Consider the following 22,121-nt stretch of genomic DNA (forward strand, 5'->3'; position numbering starts at 1 on the left):
AACATGTTCCAGCTGGTTGTGGTGGCACCTGCTCATAATTCCTGCACTTGGGTGCTAGCCTTGCTACACAGCAAGACATTGTGTCCAAAAAAAAAAAAAGTTCTTTAAAGCTGGATGGAGCATTTATGCACACAGCCTTGGGTTCAGTCCTCACTGAATATCCTGCACAGTTGATACGATCAACTCAAAGACAAATCTGGCAGAAGTCTGAGGATTCTTAGTGTAAGTACATCAGAGTGAAGAACATAAAGCTTACTCTAGAGAATATAAAAAATCTATATAGCAAAAGAAATCATATATACATTGTTCAGAAGGAAGTACTTTTTAAAAAGCATAATTATGTAAACACTGATATTGCTTCTCTTGTAGTTTACCAAATTTATGCTAACTTATTACGCGGGAAAAACCAGAGAACAGGGAAGATGTATGCGGCTGCTGTAAAGCAGCAATGTTAATGCCAAACCCTTGTCATCCATAACTGGTCAAGACAGAAGGCCCTAAAACATTAACATACCAGCTATTGGGCATGTTATTTAAGGTATGAAAGTAAACAAAAAAGATTAGAGTTGATACTTTGGGAAACAGAAAATATGGAAAATCATGAAATCAAAATGGCGATTTCTCAAAAAACTAAAAATAGACATTATACTTGACCCAGCTATTCCCCCTTCTACACATCCTCTTGAAAGTTAAAGGCATTAGAGTGATGTGTGCATACCCTGTTTACAGTAGCACAACTCAAAATAGCTAAATCTCTTCACATGCCCATCAACAGATGAATGGATAAATAAAATGAGTACACAATGGATATTAGTCTGCTTAAAGAAGGATAAATTTGAATCATTTGTAGGAAAATGGATGTCCCTCCATTAACGTTAAGTGAAATATATGAGACACACAAGCTTAAATATTGTATGGTTTCTCATAATGTCATAGTAGACATTAGAACAAAATAATAAAGCAACAAAAAATGAGAGAGGTCTTTCTCAGATAGGGAGGACACTAAGAGATGGAAGGAGGAGAGAGTTGAAAGAATTAAGATGTGTTATACACATACACATGTATCAACAACGAACAATGAATGTAATTCTTATGTACTACAAACATGTACCAACAAAAGTTTATACACTTTTAAAGGTAACAATTATATAAAATCATTTAATGTTTTAAAAAAATTAAAAGTCACTCTGTAAACACAGTCCTCATTATGGGTATATATATATATATATATATATATATATATATATATATATATTCTAACACTTTAGAAACAGCAGGCAGGGGAGAACTCAGAGGAGGTGGCTAAGGGAAGACAGGTCTATGTCCTGTCCCTGACAGTCTGTTCTGAAGCTCATACACTGTGTCAGCTAAGAGACTCAGCAGGAGGCAGGGTCCTCACTGTGTAAGTGGAGGGCAAGGAGATGGTGAGTGCTGCACTTGCCCTCGGGTGGGCACCCTGCTTAAATGGAAGGAGGAAAAGAGCCTTGCTCTCCCCTACTTTTGCTGTTTTCAGCAGCCTTGAGGAGTTGCCCCGTGCCAGGCTACCCTGTCTTGGAGCCAGACAATTAGGGACTGAAACCTCCACAAACTGTGAGCTTATCCTTTCCTTCCTTCATGCATTGAAGTGTATTTTGTCCCAGCAACAAGAAACAAGTAACCAAGACAGAAGGCAACAATTCATAATAGCTACAGCACTTCCTATCAGGTTGTAAGAAAAGACCATAGTGAGTGATACTCATTATTTAACTTTATACCCTAATTTACTAGAATTTACTCATCAGGAAACAGAAATAAAAATACGAACCATGGACTGTAACTGCACTCAAAGAATAACAACAGTTGAACGGTAACAAGAACCTTCATGGGACCATTTTCCACAGCTTCAGGGCATCCATGGAAGCCTCTGAAATTACCCACAAGAACATCCTCACTCCTCCAGTCAATCAAAGACAAATGCACACTCACTAACCTGCACGATCTCCTTTCAGCGTGTCCCAAACATTGCAATTGAAATCATCATAACCAGCTAACAGGAGGCGCCCACTCTTTGAGAAAGCAACAGAAGTGATTCCACAGATTATGTTGTCATGAGAATACAGTAACAACTCCTGGTCCGCACGGAGGTCAAAGAGCCGGCAAGTAGCATCATCAGAGCCAGTGGCAAAGGCATATCCATTTGGGAAAAACTATGAAGAAAAGCAACAAACACACAGATATTGCACAGATGCAGCTGAAATTCACAGAAGGCAGTAATCTGTGTTAATAAACTGGTGTGAGGCTTTTCTATATTAGAATTATTATGTGAGTGACTGTGGGGCACTAATTTTTTTTAAGTTTTCTTGTTTTTCATTTTGAGACAGGGTCTTGCTGTGCTGCTCAAACCAGCCCTAAACTCTTGATCCTCTTGCCTCAGCCTTCCAAATCTAGTATTTTTCCTTTTTCAGTGTTGCAGGGTAGAGATCGAGCCCCGGGCCTCATTAATGTTAGCAAGCAGTCTATCACCATGCCACACATCCCAGCCCTACTTAATTTTAAAATTAAGTAGAGGATAGGAAATTGGTCAGTGAAATGCATTTCCACTTGCTAAGAACGAAGTGTTTCCATGAAGGTGGTGGCACATGCCTCTCATCTCAGCACTTCAGAGGCCAAGGCAGAAGATCACGAATTTGAGGCCAACACGGTTCAAGGTCAGCCTAAACTATATAGCAAGATCCCGTCACCAAATACAAAAAAGAACCTAAGTATTCACCCATAAATTTTTATGATTTTCTTCATAAAGACATGCATCATTGTTTGATAAATGTATAATTCTCATGGCTACTCTTAGCCACTTACTTTTCTTCCTACAGTCTAATAAATATCGGTAATAGAAAGCCTATCCTTTAAAAATAGTTCTATAATCCAGAAAATACACTGAACTTTTGTGATTTCTAGACAGCTGAACATATCACTGCAAATAATATTTTTTCTACTTTCTATTGCATCTATTATTTGGATCTAACTATACAGAATGACAGTTGCAGGTTTATTTAAGTAGCTGGTACACACTTGTAAATGCAGCATTCAGGATGCTGAAACAGGAGGATGATTATGAATTTTAGGCCAGCCTGAATTACACAGTGAGACACTGTCACTAACAGTGACAGTCGAATTACTGTCTTGTTGCTTTCCATAAAGAGAATGTCTCTACTGTATCTCATTAGGAAGGGACACATCTTAGGAGGTTCTCTCCAGAGCTCTTAGATTATGAGAAATTAGAACAGCTGCTTTGGGACTGGCTGGGCAGTGACTTGGGAAGGCAGCTGGCTAAGAACAAGGGGAAGCTGATCTTACTCTGTAACAAGCACCATTGTAGAAGAATATTAAGCCTGGAGGTTCTGGTTCGAGAGCTAGGATTCACAGGACCTGGTCCCATGTAGCATCCAACCTGGGCTTAAGTTTATTGCAAATTTGCCTCCTGGTGCTAAATAGTGAAGGATCCTGGCTTTGAGCGTGAACCTGACTGAACTCTCATGGTCTTTTCTGTGGCATGATGGTATTTTGAAAAATACTAGTGTGTGTGTGTTTCCCTTTAACTTTCTCATACATCTCCTGTAAGAGAAATCAGACCATTTGTTCTGTACTTCAAGGGAGATGTGTATTCCTAGACTGAAGGAGAGCAAGTAAATGTTCCCAGATTTGGCTAATTCCAGATTTGGACTTTTTCTCATCTGCACACACTGCTATGCACAACCATGAGCCACTTATCTGCTCAAGGGCTGATCTATCCAGTCAATTGTGGACATAAAACCTGTATTCACAGCCTTTATTTATACCACAGTGGGCTATTGGTATCACTGAAAGCTCCAGAAGAGCTACACTAGCCTACAACTACAGAGTAAACTTTTTTCTTAAACTCCTATTATTTACAAATTCGATGTTTAGAGCAGATATAAGTATCCTTGAGAGAAATTTCTGTTAAAATCATGCAATACAGCTCAACATTTTAAATGCAGAATAAATTTTCTTTAAAATGCCTTTCACTTACACTGACGGCATTAATATCTGAGACATGGCCTGTGAAAGACTGCCTGCACATCCCGTCTCGGATATCCCATAACTTGGAAGAGGCGTCACAAGCACCAGAAACGAAAGTCCGCAAGTCAGGACTCAGGGAAAGACTCATCACGTCTCCAGAATGCCCAGTGAATGTGGTGGTCTGCTGGGCAGTTTCGATGTCCCATAAAGCACTATAATTAAAAATAAGTAAAAATATTTAATGACCATTACCTCTTATGCTAGTTCCTATAGTACCCTGAATCCCAAATTCTTTTGGAATGAACTTACCAGGTTGTATCTCCTGAACTGGTAACAATTTGGCTGTCATCTAAAAAACGACAGCAGGACAAGTAGCCTATTGCAGAGAGTAGCAAATTTTAGGTTATTACTGACCAAATAACTCAATTACCATACTATTTTTTAAAATAGGTCTGGACAAATGTTTCTATGATCTATAGGTCTGTTTTTAATTACTGCTAACTGTGTGCTGTCTGCAACTATATTTTACCAATGCTCTTATGAGGCACTTAATATGTCAGTGACACTAGGTACTCTGAAAGTGATACAGGTGACCAACGCATCTGTCATCTACTCTACCTATGGAGCAGCATGCTCCTTTACATGAATAACCATAATGCTGGCAGTCAGCGTTAAGCATCTTGGAGAAAGAACCTTAAAACGCTGCTAGAAATTAGAAGAATATCAATGTGGGCTTTACAACAGCTCTGCTCAGCATCATCAGCTACTCACAGTATGGGAATAGCAGGGAAGCGCCATTCTAAAAATTTTTAAAAACTCAGTCAAATAGAAATACCAAAAATTTATCTGAGTAGAAACTAGGCAGGTGTGGACAAATTGCTGACTAACACCATTAATCAAACACTATGCTATGGAATGATCGCTCACACTGGCAAATACAGCACCAGGTTATGGTGTAAGGAAAAATACTTCATTAGCCCATCTTAACAGATACACAGCGCAGATGTTACAAGCCTATAACTGCTATGCAGTAGCATAAAACAGAGAAAATTTTATTTACTTCCTTTTTGCATCTTTATTGACTGGATCATTCATTCATTCATTCATTCATTTATATTTATCTGAGACAGGGTCTCACTATGTAGTTCAGGCTGGCCTCAAATTCATGCCAGTGCTCCTGCCTCAGTCTTCCCAGTGTTGGGATTATGTCTGGAATTTTCATATATATATACATATATAGCACAGCTATTTTTGAAAGAAAAATAATATTATGGGGCTGCAAATGTAGTTCCACGGTATAGTATGTGCTTAGCATGCACAAGGTGCTGCATTCAATTCCCAGCTCCAAATGATATTATAATATTAAAATGATGGTCAACTTTTAGAATTTATTGTTTTCCTAACTTATGGTAATTTCTGCTTCCTTAGTACCACTCATCCTTTAGCCAACTGAGCACAATTAAACACAAATCCTTCACTCAGCACATTCCTGGGCTAAAGTAAGGTTCAGCAGGAAAGAACAGTGTCTTCTGCGGCTCACCTGTGTGACCAGGCAACTCTCGGCTCACTCTCACATTCCCCTCTCTGGTTTTTAAATTGTATATGGAGCAGATGTTGTCCAAGCCTCCACAAGCAACGTAGTTCCCAGAAGGGGCATAAGCACAGGTCATCACCCAGGAGGACCTCAAAGGAATAGCATGCATCTGTGAAATGAGCACAACCCACAAAGAGGTTAGGAAAATTTACAGAAACAGTCAACTATTTATTTTTTAAATTCTTCTCCTAAACATTTATTTTTTCAAATCTATAATAAATACTGCTAAAAACTAAGTACATCTAAGAAAAATACATCAAATGAAAAATATACAGGCTTGAGAAAGTGAACAATGAAAGTCAAAACACAAATGCACAAAAAAATGCCTACTGCTATTTTCTGTACTGCCAAATCACTTGAAGAAGTATTCTTTTGGAAATGATTTCTTTAACAGAAGCAGTGATACAAGGATGCTTCAGTGCTGTCACGGTTTGTGCCTAGATGTCCCCCCAAAGTGTCATGGGGTCATAGATGCGGCTTTCCAGAGGTGGCTGGATCACAGGTACAGGGCTGGGATGGGGGATGTGATGCCGGGATGAAGGCTGCCCACGCTGGCTGAGTCCTGTCAGGCCTAAGGCTGGGCAGCCTGGAGCAGATACAAGGGACACACAGAGGGCTGCCGCTTGGCACTGGCTGCTGCTTTGGTACCTTGCTGCCTTCTGCCTGGCATGAACTGATTCTCTTCAGCCATGTGCCACCCTGCCTTGGAGACAGCCAACTATGGACTGAAGCCTCTAAAACCTTTCCTCCTTCAACTTGAATGTCTAATATTTTCTCTCAGCAATGAGAAAAATAAGACAAATGCTAATACAGTCATTTGAAAAATTAACAATAAAATATTAAAGATGTGGGCCAGGCATGGTAGTGCACACCTGCAATCCTAGCTCTTGGAAGGCTGAGTCAGGAGGACTGTCACAAGTTCAAGACCAGCCTGGATTATACAGCAAGACCCTGTCTCAAAAAACCAAAAAAAATTTAAAAATATAAAGAATTAACAGATTTTAATAAAATTCTTTTTACAGTCGTGCTCCAAAGATTTCCTCTAGCATAATTTTGAAAATTAAAAAGAGAAATAATGAACAAATAGAGTACATTCAAATGGTTAGGGTTTCACTAAGAGAAGACACTAGCATTCTTCTAGTAACAGGGATTCTAGAATCACATTCAAACAACGCTGAGAGCTTTGCACTGCTTCAGTCACACCTGTCTGGTGCCTTGTTATACAACCCTGTCACCTGCAGGTTGCACAAAAAGACTGACAGCTAGGCAGTCTGTGGAGGACAGCAACACACTGCATAAATGCTACTGCTCTCTCCACCAAGAACATCATTTTTTAAAGTAAATGTGGTTGGTTTCATTTTAGGAAAATGGAGTTCAAAGAAGCATGCTTAGTGCCAATTAATACAGAAAAAACTGTTATTGTCTTAGATAGCTTCAAGATTTCAGTCAGAAGCTGGGCGTGGTGGCATACGCCTATAATCCCAACAATCAGGAGGCTGAGGCAGGAGGGACGTTGTGAGTTCAAGATCAGTCTGGGCTACACAAGGCCAGCCTGAACTATATAGCAAGACCCAATTTCAACAAAACAAACAAACAAACAAATCACTCCTAATGGGACAGCTGAGCAGTAGAGCTCTTCCCCAGCACATCCAAGGTCCCTGCTTTGATTTCCAGCACAGTACGAGAGAAAATAAAAACATACCAGGCTGAAGTTATTATTTTTTAAAATAATTTTCACAATGTTTAATAAAAATAGTGCTAGGTATACACAGAGCATAAAACTATGTGCTTTGTGAAAGTATTCAAACTTTTTTTTATTATCACTCAACAACTTTAAATCAGGAACTCCTCACAATGAATGTACTCTTAAGAGAATCCAGTCTTCCACTACCAGACAGCCTAAACGAGCTGTACCTCACCTACATCATATCTCCTAAGTGGTCCAAAAACACAAATCAGTGCCTGGGGGGTCAGGAACTACTTCATGTTAATCATCCAGCTCACCCACAATCAGAAATAAAAATCAGGGTCATTTTATACCAGGAAATAGGAATTTTTAAAAAGTCACTTATGAATAAAAATGGTACATTTAGAATTCAAATATGAAAGTAAATCACATTGAACAATGTTAATATAGTTCATCCCTGGGAATAAAATGGGTTAAATATTAAAGGTAAACAACCTAAAGAGAGGCTTTAGATGAAAGTAAAATGGAATATGTTTATCTCAGAAGCAATTAAAGTTTGAAGCAAGAATAAAACACAGAACTGGCTGACAGCAAACCAAATATAAGATTTAAAAGAACAATTAAAAATTCTACCTTATTTGTTGTATAGCTATCCCAAATAATTAATTTTCCATCTTGAGAAGCACTGACTAGTAGCCTAGAGGAACGAAGACAAAAATAATTTGATAAAGCTTACAAGAAAAAGTTTTAGTTATCTATTACATTCATGACAGTTCAGAAAAAAAGTTTTTTGAAGAGAAAGTTGTTACTAACTAAAAATGTTCTTCCTATTTTTAAAAAAATGTATACAGCACAGTATAAATTTTGAGCATAAATTATAAACTTAACAATTCACCAAACACGTCTTTGGTTATGATTCCATTTCTCCACAATGGTAACACTGCAGTTATTACTGAAGGCTTTGGTAGATCTTAGCTTATTTGTTTAGTATAAAAATCTACCTACATTTAATGAAACCCATACTTCCTTTTAATCTAAGCAACGAGTACCTTTAGCTGCTGTGTGAAAGGTATACTAGACACAGCCCTTGCCCACAAGGCCTCTTCCATCTAGTAGAGATGAGATATTCAAGGATCTTTGTAATAAATCAAGTGAAAATTACCAAAGACTATGTAGGACAGTAAAAGAAGAATGCATAGTTGAGTTAAATTAATTAAAAACTGCATCTTGAAAAATGTACTTGGAGGGGTCAGGAGAGAGAAGTCCGTGTTATAAGAGGAGGTACCACAATGAGAAGAGGAATAACAGTGGGGGTCCAGAATAAGAGTCCTTCCCTTGTGCAAAGTTTGTGAGAAAAGATACGTAAGAATCTACCTGAAAAAAATCACCTTGTTATGCTGCTCCCTAGCCACTCAGTTCCCTTTCCTAAAGATAAATAACTACATAAGTTCTTAGTGTCCTAGACTTTGCTTGTTTTTACAAAAAGAAAAGCTGGTGGTGGAATAAGGGATAGACTCTAAGGACAGTGTTTCAAAATTCAACTGGCTTTATCAGCATATGGGATTATAGTAAGGAATGGATAATCAGATAATGTGAGACTGGTTTGTGGGTGATTCTTTTGTTTTTGAGAAAATTTTATGACAGCAAAGCAAAGGACTAACATTGTTTCAAGTGACTGGATTTGCTGTATCAATAAGACAAATTTTTCCCCCGCATGAGTTCCAGGAATTGAACTCAGATCCTTCTGCTTGCCAGGCAGGCACTGCACGATTGAGCTGTATCCATGGCCCCAAGACAAATTATCTTTATCTTAAAAAATTTTCAGAAAAGGAAAACAGAAAAGCCAGTGCCTCTTGAGAATCCACCATGCCAGATCTTGGGGGACTAACCAAGAAATCAATGGTCCAGCCTTCCTGGTAAGCAGTGCAAGCCTACCCCACCTTGTCCCCCCAGAAACTCACTGGTTAGGAGGACAGGCTGAGTTGATAGCAACCAAGATACATAAAGTGACTGAATGCTTGTATTGTTTGGTTGATTATGCAGGCCTGCGGCCAGCAGTCTGAGCATCTCTCCACAGGACCATATGTACTACAGTAAATATGGGGATTTCCTTCTACCTTGTTTTTGAAATTCCAATACTGTTTTCACTGTTTTGCCTTGTTCTGATTGTTTTGCTTTATTCAATATTCTGTTTTGATTGGTTTTATTGTGTTTTACTTTTGCTATACCTGATTGAACGAACAACTATTGTGAAGATAACAAGATATACTATGGTAGCTATAATTGTTTTCCTGGTATCCTGCTCTGAAGCTCTGTACCAATTTTGCTGCATTGTCTTGATTGGCTTTGTTCTGTCTTGCTTCGTTGTATTTTACTATCTTTAAAAGTAAAAAAATTTTTAGAAAAATGTAACTTTGCCCAACTTTATGCCAACTATATAATTTTATCTATCTTCTTCTAAAAGGTAGTGCTCTATATTCATATATTCAAGAATCTTGTCTATGTTATCGACAGCATTAAAGTAAGACAGGCTTCCTCTATTTAAAATCTTAAGTACCTCCTGGAAGCAGACAATACATGTGCAACTATTTTTTTTCTCCAGTAGTGCTGAAAACTGATTTTTTTTTTTTTGGCCTGGATATTACGGACATTACGGACATTACTCAGTAAGATAAAGGAGCATAACAGCCCCTGTGGCAGCAAGCAGACCTGAATGCATAAATCATAAACTGCCAAACACACGGGGAAAACCTCAGGCTGCACTGCAGCCCTCAGGACACAGTGAACAGCGGTGGCCAGACTGTCTAAGCTTCTAGCAGCTAGGAGCCGGGTGTGCGCATGTGTACTTAGCATGCTGGTATCACACAGTCCAGCACCTGCATTTACCAGCTGGGCTGGGGAGTAAAGGATGTGTGCGATGAAAATCACCTTGTCTCATATAATCCAGCCTTTGTGAATTGAGGAAAGAAATAGCAATATTCACTAAGTAGCACACAGAGGATGTTCAGCAACTATCTGTATATTAATTGAAATGTCAAAATTAATATGCATATTTCAACTGCTGCTGGTCTATTGCCAAACAAAGTATAGTACCCCATTGCAAAGAAATGAAATCCTTTTCTAACTGCTTTTCAGATCATTTGGTAATGGATTTTATTAGTAAAAAAAATTTAAACTTTTTTTTTTTTCTTGTGAGACATCACAAAAGAAAAAATTTAAACTTCTAAGGAGCAGTTTGATACACAGATACTCCTTCCTTCAAACAAAGAGTTCCAGTATTCTTAGGGAAAGCAAAATGTTCACAGTGGGTGCATTTTCTACAAACATGTCCTAATATAGCTTGTTTTTAAATAAGGAGAAAGACAAATAATGATTCTTAAGGAAAAGTAATTCTGCTGAAAGTTTGAAAGCCACAGACACTAACCTGGAGTCATATCCCCAGTGCATAGCATAGATTTTGGCAAGGTGTCCCCTTAGTGTACGCCTCGTTCGCATCTGTATTCGGCCCACAGAGTCCATATTCGATGTGATCTTTGGAAGGCAACAAAAATATTATTCTTTACTTCAGATATAGTTCATGAGATTATTTCAACTAGATACAACTGGTAGATAAAAAAGACATAAGATTTACAGTCCCTAAAGATAATATATAACCCCCACAGAATTGTGGGATCAAAATATTTTGCACGAAAATCTATAATTAAAGTAATCCTAAATGCTTCATAGATAAGAATATTTTGTCAGACTATTAATTAAAAAGAGTAAATATGCCTCTTTAAAAACCATACTAGAGGATAGCAAGGGTAGAGAGAATACAGAGAGACTGGGTAATGGGTACCATGATACTGTTACATAGGATGCATACTTCCAATGCACAGTGTGGTGACCACGGTTTACAATAACCTATTGTATTTTATAAAAGAATTAGAGGGCAGAAGTTCAAAGCTTCTCAACAAAAATAAATTATAAATGTTTAAGGACAAGGAAAAGCTAATTACCCTGATTTTATCTTTACATGAGACATAAAATTACACTGTACCTATAAAGATGTACAATTATGTGTCAATTAAGAAAAAAACTACAAACAAAAATCTGGTGGTAGATGATCAAAGAACACCTATACATTTTGTGTATAAGAAAGTCAGCTTCATGTGTATGTAAATAGCAAAATATAAAATATTTCCTTAATAGAAGTGATCAGTTTTAAACTAACCAAACCGTCCTAAGAGTTTCCAGTAAAAAACACTAATTGTGATATACTAAAAGGAATAAAGACTACTTAAAACAAGCATAAACTAGATGAATTCACACATTTTTATAGCTTTTTTCCCTCATAGGCTACTTTAAGAGTGTGCTATGAGAGAGAGAGAGAGACAGAGACAGAGAGAGAGAGAGAAAGAGAGAGAGGGGGTCTCACTATGTAATTTAGGCTGTCCCTGAACACACTCTTTAGCCCAGGCTGGCCTTGAATTTGCTGTGAACCTGTCTCAGCCCGGAGTGCTGGGACCACAAACATGTGTCCCTGTGCCTGGCTTAACACTGTAAAAACATGTACTGTACAGTGCTTCACAAATTATGAAATGTTTTTTTAATTACAAGGTATTTAGATAGAGATCTCATCTGTATCAATGTCAATTTATTTCATGTGAATTATTAAAATGAATTGGGAAAAAACTTTACCTGAACAAGTGTGGCATCATTACATGCTTTCCTTGCATCCTGAAATAAAGAAAGAGGATTATTACATGTGGAAACCTCTCGATATGATTAAAATGATAATGGAAATTATGGATTTGAAAATAAACTTTTCACTGTACATATTTAATTCTCAAGTTTTGGTTTTTTGAGACAGTTTTACTGTGTATGGCCTTGAATTCACTATGCAGTCCAGTTTGGCTTTAAAGTTGCTGGGATCCTCCTGCCTTAGCCTCCTAAGTGCTAAAATGATAGTCATGTGCCATCATGCCTGACTGTACAATTTTTTGGAAATAAAACTCATATAACTTAAACACTTTAATGATTTTTTTTTTGTCTTTTTCCTTTTTATCGGTACCGGGGATCAAACTCAAGACTGCCTGCTTGCAAGGCAGGCGCTTATGCTGCTGAGCTAAATCCCCAGCCCCACACTTTAATGATTTTAAGGTATATAATTCAGTGATTCTTAGCATATTCACAACCACCATCACCACCAATTCTAAAATACTCCTGTCATCTGCCAATAAAACCTTTCTTCCTGATTCCCTTTCCCACCATTGCAAAGCAAGGACTAATTTTTTTCTTTTTCCGTGGATCTGCCTATTCTTGAACATTTCATGAAAATGAAATCTTACCTTATGCAGCCTATGTATCTGCCTCTTTCATTTAGCATTCTGTTCAAGGGTTAGCCATGCTATACAGCATTAACTAGTACCTCATTCCTTTCATGACTGGAGTATTTCAAGATATGTGCTTATCATAATTTGTGACCCTATTATATATACCCTATTATATATATATCATATCACTCTAAATATCACTCTAAATATATATCATATTTGTGATATATATATATATCATATCACTCTAAATATACATCATATTTGTGACTATTAATCCAAAGTGGTGGGCATAGGTTTCCATTTTTTGGTGATTACAAATAGTGATGATATGAACATTCAAATTTAAGTTTGAAAGTATACTTATGTTTTTAATTCTTTGGGTATTACCAAAGGCAGGAATTACCACAGAGGGTGACACAGTTACTGTCAAACCTTTTTACAGCAGCTACAATTTCCCATGCCTGCCAACAATGCATTAGGGCCTCGGTTTCTCAATTTCTTCATCAGCAATTTTTATTGTCCATTTTAAAAAATTATGGCCATCTTAGCAGGTGTGAAATGGTTATCTCATTGTGGCTTTTATTTTTATTTCTCTAATGATTAATGGTGTTAAGCATCTTTACATGCATTTATTGCTATATAGATTTTATACATTTATAGATATTACATATCTATTTCAGAGAAGTGTCTATTCAAAGTTTTGTCAAAATTTAAATTGGGTTGCCTTTTTATTGTGGAGTTGCAGAAGTTGTTTATATATATTTTTGATACTAGACCTGTATAACATTTTATCCCATTCTTTCAGCTGCTTTTTTCTCCTGATAATGTCCTTTGCCGTTTTTTATTTTAAAGAGAATAAAACAAAACAAAGCAAGCAAACCAAAACAGAACAAAGCAGATTTGGGCTGGGGATTTAGCTCAGCGGCATAAGCCCTTGCTTTCCAAGCAGGCAGTCGTGAGTTCAATCCCTGGTACCGATAAAAGCGAAAAAGACCAAAAAAAAAAAAAAAAAAAACCAACAAAGCAGATTTGAGCAAAAATATGCAAGTAAAACAGGATTTCAGAATAAGACAACAGGAAATCAACAGTGGCTACCATAATATATCATTTTCTTCAAAATAGCTGTTCATATCTTCATACATACTGAAATCCAATAACTAAAAACAGACTAAAACCAATCAATACCAAGAATAAGAACATTATTGGACTTCAAAATAAAATGACAGGAAATCAATAAAGGCTACCATGATGTCTCATTTTCTTCAAGGCAGCTGTTCATACCATCACATATAATAAAATCAATTTTTATAAACTCTTTAGGTGAAGTTCTAGGCATATATAAGCCTATACATGTACATCTATCTTTTCTGTCGTAAGAGGTAAAAACAAAGAAACAAAAAAAATAAGAAAAAACAAGAAACACGAGTCAAATAAATAATTATAACAGCCCAAACATTAACAATGTAGGTTTTCAAAACAAGGTGGAAGGTACCTAACAAATTTTGTTGTTTTGCATAGGTATCTTCAAAAGTCTTACTCAAATTATCACATATACTCATACAAAACTGATCTAATCTTATGGTTAACTGTTTTGTTCTAAGAACTAATAGAATTAGTAGCACAATCATGTTAGTTATCTTAAGTGTATATATACAAATCTGTATTTTTTTCTTTTCCCTTCCTTTTCTCCTTTTCCCTGAGTTATTTTTTCCCCTTTGAGTAGTTTCTTACCCTTCACAATATTTACTGAAGACTTTGTATCTTATTTACTCTTTCAGTTTCTTACTCTAGGGAGGTAACATGGTATTTACAGGAGAGTTTGATTTATTTCACTTATGAGTATGTCAAATCATAACCATTTACCTATAAAAGCCTCAGTGTGGTCCTTCTTTATAGCTGAGTAGTACTCCATTGCATAAAAATACATCTTTTTTCTCCATTCTTCAGTTGATGGGCATTTAGGTTGCTTCCAATTTGGCTATTACAAATTGCGTTGCTATAAATATGAATGCACATATATCACTGTGGTATGATATTTTCAGTTCTTCTGGGAATGTGCCCAGAAGTGAAATAGCTGGGTCAAATGGGACTTCTAATCCCAGCCTTTTGAGGAACCTACACACTGATTTCCACAGTGAATGCACCAGTCTACACTCCCACCAACAGTGCAGAAGAGTTCCTTTTTCTCCACAGCCTCTCCAGCACTTGTAATTGGTGGCTTTCTTGATCCTGGCCATTCTTTCTGGAGATGGAATCTCAGTGTGGTTTTAATTTGCATTTCTCTACTGACCAATGATGTTGAACCTTTTTTCATGTCTTTATTTGCCATCTGTATTTCTTCATCTGAGAAGTGTGTATTCATCGCAGATGCCCATTTTTGGATTAGGTCTCTGAATTTTGGGGGTCTGATTTAAAGTTCTCTGTTTTAAACAGAAGTCCTCTGAGGGACAGTTGACTCACATTTTTTTCTCAATTCATGGTTTTTTGTTTTTACTCTGTTGGAGATTTCGTTTGACATGTAAAAACTTTTTAGTGAGACAAGATCCCAGTTACTGATTTTGGTAAGTACTTCCTGTGCAGTATGATTTTGTTCATGAATTATCTGCAAACCCCTATGTCTTCAAGATTTCTACTTACTTTGTGTCCCAGCAGATTTAGTGTCTCTGTTTTAATATTTTGATCTTTTATCTTTTATGACTTTAGCGCATGATGATAAGCATTGATCTAGTTTTAGTTTTCGGCATATGGGAAGCCAGTTTTTCCAGCACCACTTGTTAAAGAGGCTATCTTTCTTCCAGTGAACATGTTTGGCCCCTTTGTCAAAGATAAGGTGTCTGAGTGTGTTTGTAGCTGTGGTTGTATCTTCTAATCTATTCCACTAATTTTCAAGTCTGTTTTTATCACAGTAGCTTTGTAGTATAACTTCAAGTCAGGGACTGTGATGCCTCCTGCCTTGCCTTTGTTGCCTAGAACTGCCTTTGCTATCTTAGGTCTCTTCTGGTTCCAGATGAATTTTAGGAATGATTTTTTTTAAATCTGTGAGGTAATGCTAGTGGTGTTTTGAATGGAATTTCATTAAATCTGTGTAACGATTTTGGGAGAATGGCCACTTTCACAATGTTCTTCCTATCTATCTTTCCATTTTCTGGAATCCTCTTCAATTTCTTTTTTCAGAGTACTATAATTTTCATTGAATAGATCTTTTACTTTCTTTGTTAGATTGATTCCTAAGTATTTTATTTTTTTTGGATGCTATTGTAAAGGGTGATGTTTCTCTTATTTGTTTCTCAGTGAGTTTGCTGTTTGTGTAAAGGAATACTATTGATTTTTGAATGATAACTTTGCATCTACCTACATTACTGAATTTTTGCTATTACACGTAGAAGTCTTTCAATGGAGTTTTAGGGGTCTTCTATGTAGAGTATCATGACACTGCAAATGATGATAATTTAACTTTCTTTCTTATCTTTATTCCCATTCTCTTTCATCTAACTGCTCTGGCTAATATTTCCAGTACTATATTGAATAGGAGTAGTGATAGTGGACAGCTTTGTCTTGTTGCTGATTTTGGAGTGAAAGCTTTCAGTTTTTGACCATTTAGTATAATGTTAGCTATTGTCTGTCATAGATGGCTTTTATCAGATTGAGGTAGAGACCATCTATTCTGATTTTCCTTTCTGTAGTGTTATCATGAATGAGTATTGAGCTTTATCAAACGCTTTTGCTACATCTATTGAAATGATCATGTGATTCTTATCTTTGGCTCTACTGATATGATGTAATATGCTTATTGATTTGAATGTGTTGAACCATCCTTGCATTTCTGGGATGAATCCCACTTGGTTGTGTTGTATAATCTTCTGATGACTGATGTTCTATTTGCCAGGATTCTGTTGAGAATTTTTTGCATGTATGTTCATTTGGAAGATTGGCTTACAGTTCTCTTTTTTGGTTGTGTGTTTCTCTGGTTTTGGTTTTAGGGCAATACTTGCTTCCAGGAATGAGCTAGGGAGAACTGCTTTCCTTTCAATTACATTGAAGGCTTTGAGGAATGTTGGCATTAAATCTTCCTTCAATTTCTTGTAGAATTCAGCTGTGTATCCATTAGGACGTGGCCTTACTTTGTTGGTAAAATTCTAATTACATTTTCAATTTCATTAACTGAAATTGGGTTATTCAGCAGTTTTACATCTTCTTGATTCAGCTTTGGTAATTTGTATGTTTCTAGGAATCTGTCCATTTCTTCTGTGTTATCAAACCTATGAGAATAAAGGTTTTCAAAGCAGGTACTGATGATCTTTTGTATTTTCATAGAGTCTGTAGTGACTTCACCCTTTTCATTCCTTATTGCTTGAATATGAGTTTTTTTATTTCCTTTTTAAAATAAGAGTGGCCAGTGGCTTATCAATTTTATTTATCCTTTCAAAGAACCAACTCTTTGATTCATTAAGTCTTTGTATTGTTTTCTTAAGTCTCTATTGTGTTGGTTTCTTCTCTGATGTTTATAATTTCCTCCCTTCTTTTGGCTTTGGGCTTAACTTGCTCTTCTTTTTCTAGATTTTTGAGGCGTAATATCAGGTTATTTGTGTTCATTCTGTTTTCCTGATGTGGGAGTTCACTGCAATAAATTTCCCTCTGAGGACTGTTTTCATTGCATGCCACAGATCTGTTGTCTATTTTAATTTGCTTGTAGATGCTGTTTATTAATTTCTTCTGTGATTTGCTGATTGTTCAGGAGTATATTATTTAATTTCCATGTGTTTACAGAGATTGTGCAGTGTCATTAATTTCCAGTTTTATAGCACTATGATCAGATAGTATGCATGGGATAATTTCAATTCTTTGGAATTTAAGCATGTTTTATGGGCTATTATATGATCTATTTTAGAGAATGTCCCATATGAAGCTGAAAAGAATATATATTTTGTTGTTGGGTAGGACACTCTGTACACATCTATTAAATCCATTTCTTCACAAGTTTTGACTCAGTTCTTTTCTTTGCTGATTTTCTGTCTTGTTGATCTACCTCTTTGTGTCAATGGTGTGTCAAAGTCTCCTGTTATAATTATTATTATTTCATTTTTTCACTTCTATTAATATTTGCTTTGTATAGCTTGGTGCTCCCATAATTAGTGAATATATATTTAAGATCGTTATCTCCTCCTCTTCAAGTTTTCCCCTAACTAGTATGTAGTGACCTTCTTTATCTCTTTTGATCACTTTTGGTTTGAAGTTCATGTTGTCTGCAAACACAATAGCTACTCTTGCCTTTTTTGGTGGTGGTGGGGTTCTGTTGCATGAAGTATTGTTTTCCATCCTCTGACTTTCAGTTCCTGAATTTCCTTTTGGGTTAGATAGGTTTCTTGTACATAGCATATGATTGGATGTTGTTTCTTGATCCATTCTGCCAGTCTCTGTCTTTTAATTGGTACATTGGGCCATTTACATTAATGGTTATAAGTGGCATATATTGGCTTATTTTTGTCATGTTATCTTTTTGCTGTTGGTTTTTTACCTTTCCACTCTGTTTGCCTTGCTTAGTGGTTTTTTTTTTCCCCTGATGGTGGTGTTCTTCAAGTTGTACTTATTTTTATGTCTATCTAGAATATCTTTCAGTATTCTTTGCAGGGATAGCTTGGTGGTCCTGAAGTTCTTCAGCTGTTCTTTATCATGGAAGTATCTTATTTCTCTGTCAGTTTTGAAGGATAGTTTTGCAGGGTACATCAATCTGGGTCAAAATTTGTTTTCCTTTAGGATTTGAAATACTTCACTCCATGCTTGTGTTGATTTCATTGTTTGTGCTGAGACGTCTCCTGTGATTCTGATGAGCTTTTCTTTATAGGTGATTTGTTTCTTTTCTCTAACAGCTTTTAATATTCTGTTCTTATGCTGAATTTCTGGGATGTTGATTATTATACACCTGGGTATAGATTTATTTTGGTTATGGCTAACTGGAGTTCTATATGCTTCACTTATCTGTGTGTCAGTTTGCTCTCCTATGTTTGGAAAATTTTCAGCTATTACTTATGTAAATAGTGTTTTTGTATCATTAGTGTTGTTACTTTATTTTCCCTTTACACCTATTAATCTTATATTGTTTTTCTTTGTACCATCTTGCAACTGTTGAATTGTTAATTCCTGATTCACTGTTATTTTTAAAAGATCTTTCCTTTCTTGTTCCCTAGCTGCAATCTTGTCTTCAAGATCTGAATGAAGGTCTATCTTCACATTCATTGAGGTTGTTTTTCCAGTTTTCAATGGAATTTTTCATTTCCTGGATATCTCTTTGAATCTTTCGTGCATTATTTCTTTCTTATATTGTTCATTCAAGATTTCAATCATTTTGCCATGTTCCTCTATTTTTTAAACTATGTCTTCTTTAGATGTGATCATCATTTCTTTCACTGTATTGAAAAAAATCTATTCTTTGCCCTTGCTGAGAAATCAATGGACCACAGCCAAGTCTTATTTATGGAATCTCAAATCTTGTACTATTGTACCAATATAGTTTTGGTTTATAATTACAAGATTTTAAAAAAGATATATCCTCTAGTTTAAATTATCTAACTGATTTAATAAATCTATATAGTACTCAGTTATATTTATAACTAAGTTTTAGCAGAAATTAAGAGTTTTAAATTCCCTTCTATTTGTTGTGGCACCTAAAAGTTAAGGGGATAAAAAGGCTACGTGTACTTTAATATACTCCAGATCATTTCAAAAATACTAAATGAAGCCAGGCTCAGTGGTGTACACTTGTAATCACAGCCACTTGGGCAGCTAAAGCAGGAGGATCACAAGTTCAAAGCCAGCCTGGACAACACAGTGAACCTTTATCTCAAAATTAAATATAAAGGCTGGAGGTAATACTCAATGGTAGAACACTACCTTATCAACCCGAAGGCTCTGGGTTCAATTCCAGTACTTAAAGAAACACAAAGTACTTCTTTAAAAAAAAAAACCTTATAAAATAATACTGCATACACACAACTGCAATTACTGCCACTAGAAAGAAAACATTTTAGATTCAATATACAAACAATTATCTCAAGACATTTTTTTTTTTTTTTTGGTCCTGAAGACAGAATCCAGGGCCTTGCATATGTTAAGCACCTACTCTAATCCTGAGTTACATCCCCAGACATCGAAAAACAATATTTTAAAAAGACAATCAACAAGTTATTACTGCTTTCCTGTCTAATTTAATTTATCAGTCCCTGCATACAACTTGTGTTTTACACTAGTCTACTTCCTTGGGAGATGAATGCTCTTTTCTCTACTAAAGTTTGGGAAAATACTTTTTTTAATGGAATAGGCAATAATTTACTCTGGAATCTCTATTTTTTTTTTTTATTGGTACTGGGGATCAAACTCACGACCACCCACTTGCAAGGCAGGTGCTTATGCTGCTGAGCTAAATCCTCAGCCCCTGGAATCTCTATTTTTATATTATAACAAACTCCCTACACACAAGCAGGTGTTTATGCCTAAACAAGAGTCTTTCAAAAGGACCTTAAATTTTCATATGAACTGAAGGAAAGATGGTGAAACAGTATAACAAAATAAAGAGGCAGAACATGCATTTAATAAGCTGCAAAGTATTTTTTTATTTAATGTTGAGGACTGAACTCAGGTGTAGTGTACTCACTGAACTCTACACTCAGACCTAAAAAAAATTTTTAAACCAAGTTTACCAGTTAATAACAAACTCAAGAGAATTTAGAGAAAAGCTAGACTTAATCTTCACTCTGAAATAAAGGTTAGTGTAGTGTTTTTAACTTTGTTTTTTGCCTACAGTTCTTAGTACATTCTGAGGCAAAAAGATGTCACACAATACTTGTTGAATAAAATATTGCTAGCAAAGAATATATGGAAGGTACGACATTTCTGGCTGTTCTTTGAACCTATTTATAAACATTTAGACCATTTCTATGTAAGGTATTCACAGGTAGTTGTACAAAAATATGATTCTCACACAAATTACAGATTTAGAGACTTCACTTGGTAAGGAATAATTTAGCTCACTTTCATAGAGGTTAAAGAATTTCTTTCTTTTTTTGCTCCATCTTCAAAGTTAGAGGTTAAAGAATTTCAAGAAATGACAGTGATGGCCTGAGCCATGTTCTAAAAATTGTGGAATTGAAGACTATAATTCTAAAAAAAAAAAGGCAAAAAAACCAAAAACCAAAAACCAAAAACAAATGATTCTCTGATTTCAAACTTCCTCAAAATGATCATTGTTTAGATCATCTTTCTTTTTGTCTTTTTGAGATACGGTCTCGCTATGCAGTTCAGGCTGGACTTGGGCTCACTTAGTAGCCTAGGCCAGTCTCAAATAGGCCATCTTTCTTTTTTTTGTCTTTTTCGTTTTTATCGGTACCAGGGATCGAACTCACGACTGCCTGCTTGCAAGGCAGGCGCTTATGCCGCTGAGCTAAATTCCCAGCCCCTAGGCCATCTTTCTTGATTCAGTCTTCAGTCTTCAGTAAAAATTCAGTTGAACGTGATGCATGTGGGACCACTCTCAGCACTGGACAAATAAAAATGCTCTGCCATCATACAGCTCACATTAGATTAATAATACAACTTTAAAACTATAAATGAAAATTTTTGAGCTACAGTAAAAATCAGTACCAAAAATTAAAACATTGTGTTGGAATATACAAATGCTTCCTGTAGCTTAGCAGCAATCACTTGCTAGTGTACATTATTCAAATGAGAATTTATTCTCATGAGCACTAATGTTCATTGTAAAACTGCATGTAAAAGAAGTCTATATTGTCTACTACAACGAAAAATGTAAGACCTGATATTAACATTTGCGCAAAATAAAAGAAAAAAAAGTTGATATATTTCTTGTTCTAAATCAAAGAAGTAACAATCATAAAAGAAAACAGAATTTTAGCTCTGCATGAAGTGGCAGAAGCTAAATCAACCAGCTTTGCTATAGTAACTGTGCTGGCTACTGAGGTACATCTTAGTATAGTGTAACAAATGTGGCATTTTATATTGATACTAAAGAAAAGAGTTGCTTTTTGACTTTTCATATTTAAATTTTTCAATGAAATAAAAATACTTATATGAGCACCTAAAAAAAGAAAACTAAATGTGTCCTTTCATTTGTACTGAGTTTATAATGAGTCATTTATTACATTAAATAGCACACATTCTATTAAGTCATGTATTTACCTTATAGTTGAGAAAAAATATATTAAGATTATATTTTTGGAGAGGAGGGGAAGGAAAAAAAAAAGGAGAATGGACGTTAAGTACAGTGTGACGTGATTAAACCAAGGAGACAAGTACATGGTGTTTTACACACACAAAGTCACTTGAAATCATGGGATATGATTCAGTGAACACCTGTGCCCATGACACTGAACTTGGGAAATGATTAAGACATCATTTCCTATGCAAGTACAAGTAATTATAAATCACAAGGGTGAATGTGTACAAGGAGCTAAAAAATACAAGGCAGGCTATGGTTATCCCTGTCACAGAAGTC

General features: G+C 35.9%; 1 protein-coding gene and 1 non-coding gene across 3 annotated transcripts in view; one reads left to right on the forward strand and one right to left on the reverse strand.

The window, feature by feature from the left end:
• Positions 1-22,121, reverse strand: part of Gnb4 (G protein subunit beta 4) — a 48,834-nt gene that overhangs the window by 4,547 nt on the left and 22,166 nt on the right. For both annotated transcript variants that reach the window (XM_063227218.1, XM_003467545.5), the window contains exons 3-9: positions 11,979-12,017; positions 10,723-10,829; positions 7,932-7,995; positions 5,558-5,720; positions 4,327-4,393; positions 4,028-4,229; positions 1,970-2,186 (exon numbers count right to left, since the gene is read on the reverse strand). In XM_063227218.1, the coding sequence (XP_063083288.1) occupies positions 1,970-2,186; positions 4,028-4,229; positions 4,327-4,393; positions 5,558-5,720; positions 7,932-7,995; positions 10,723-10,829; positions 11,979-12,017 (859 nt within the window). The remainder of the gene's footprint in view (positions 1-1,969; positions 2,187-4,027; positions 4,230-4,326; positions 4,394-5,557; positions 5,721-7,931; positions 7,996-10,722; positions 10,830-11,978; positions 12,018-22,121) is intronic.
• LOC111756119 (small nucleolar RNA SNORA66) lies at positions 21,504-21,604 on the forward strand. The gene has a single exon (XR_002790609.1). It is a non-coding gene; the product is annotated as a small nucleolar RNA SNORA66 (small nucleolar RNA).

Source organism: Cavia porcellus, unplaced genomic scaffold (assembly GCF_034190915.1).
Source record: "Cavia porcellus strain 051 isolate PalLab524CR breed Dunkin Hartley unplaced genomic scaffold, mCavPor4.1 scaffold_17, whole genome shotgun sequence".
Lineage (NCBI taxonomy): Eukaryota > Metazoa > Chordata > Mammalia > Rodentia > Caviidae > Cavia > Cavia porcellus.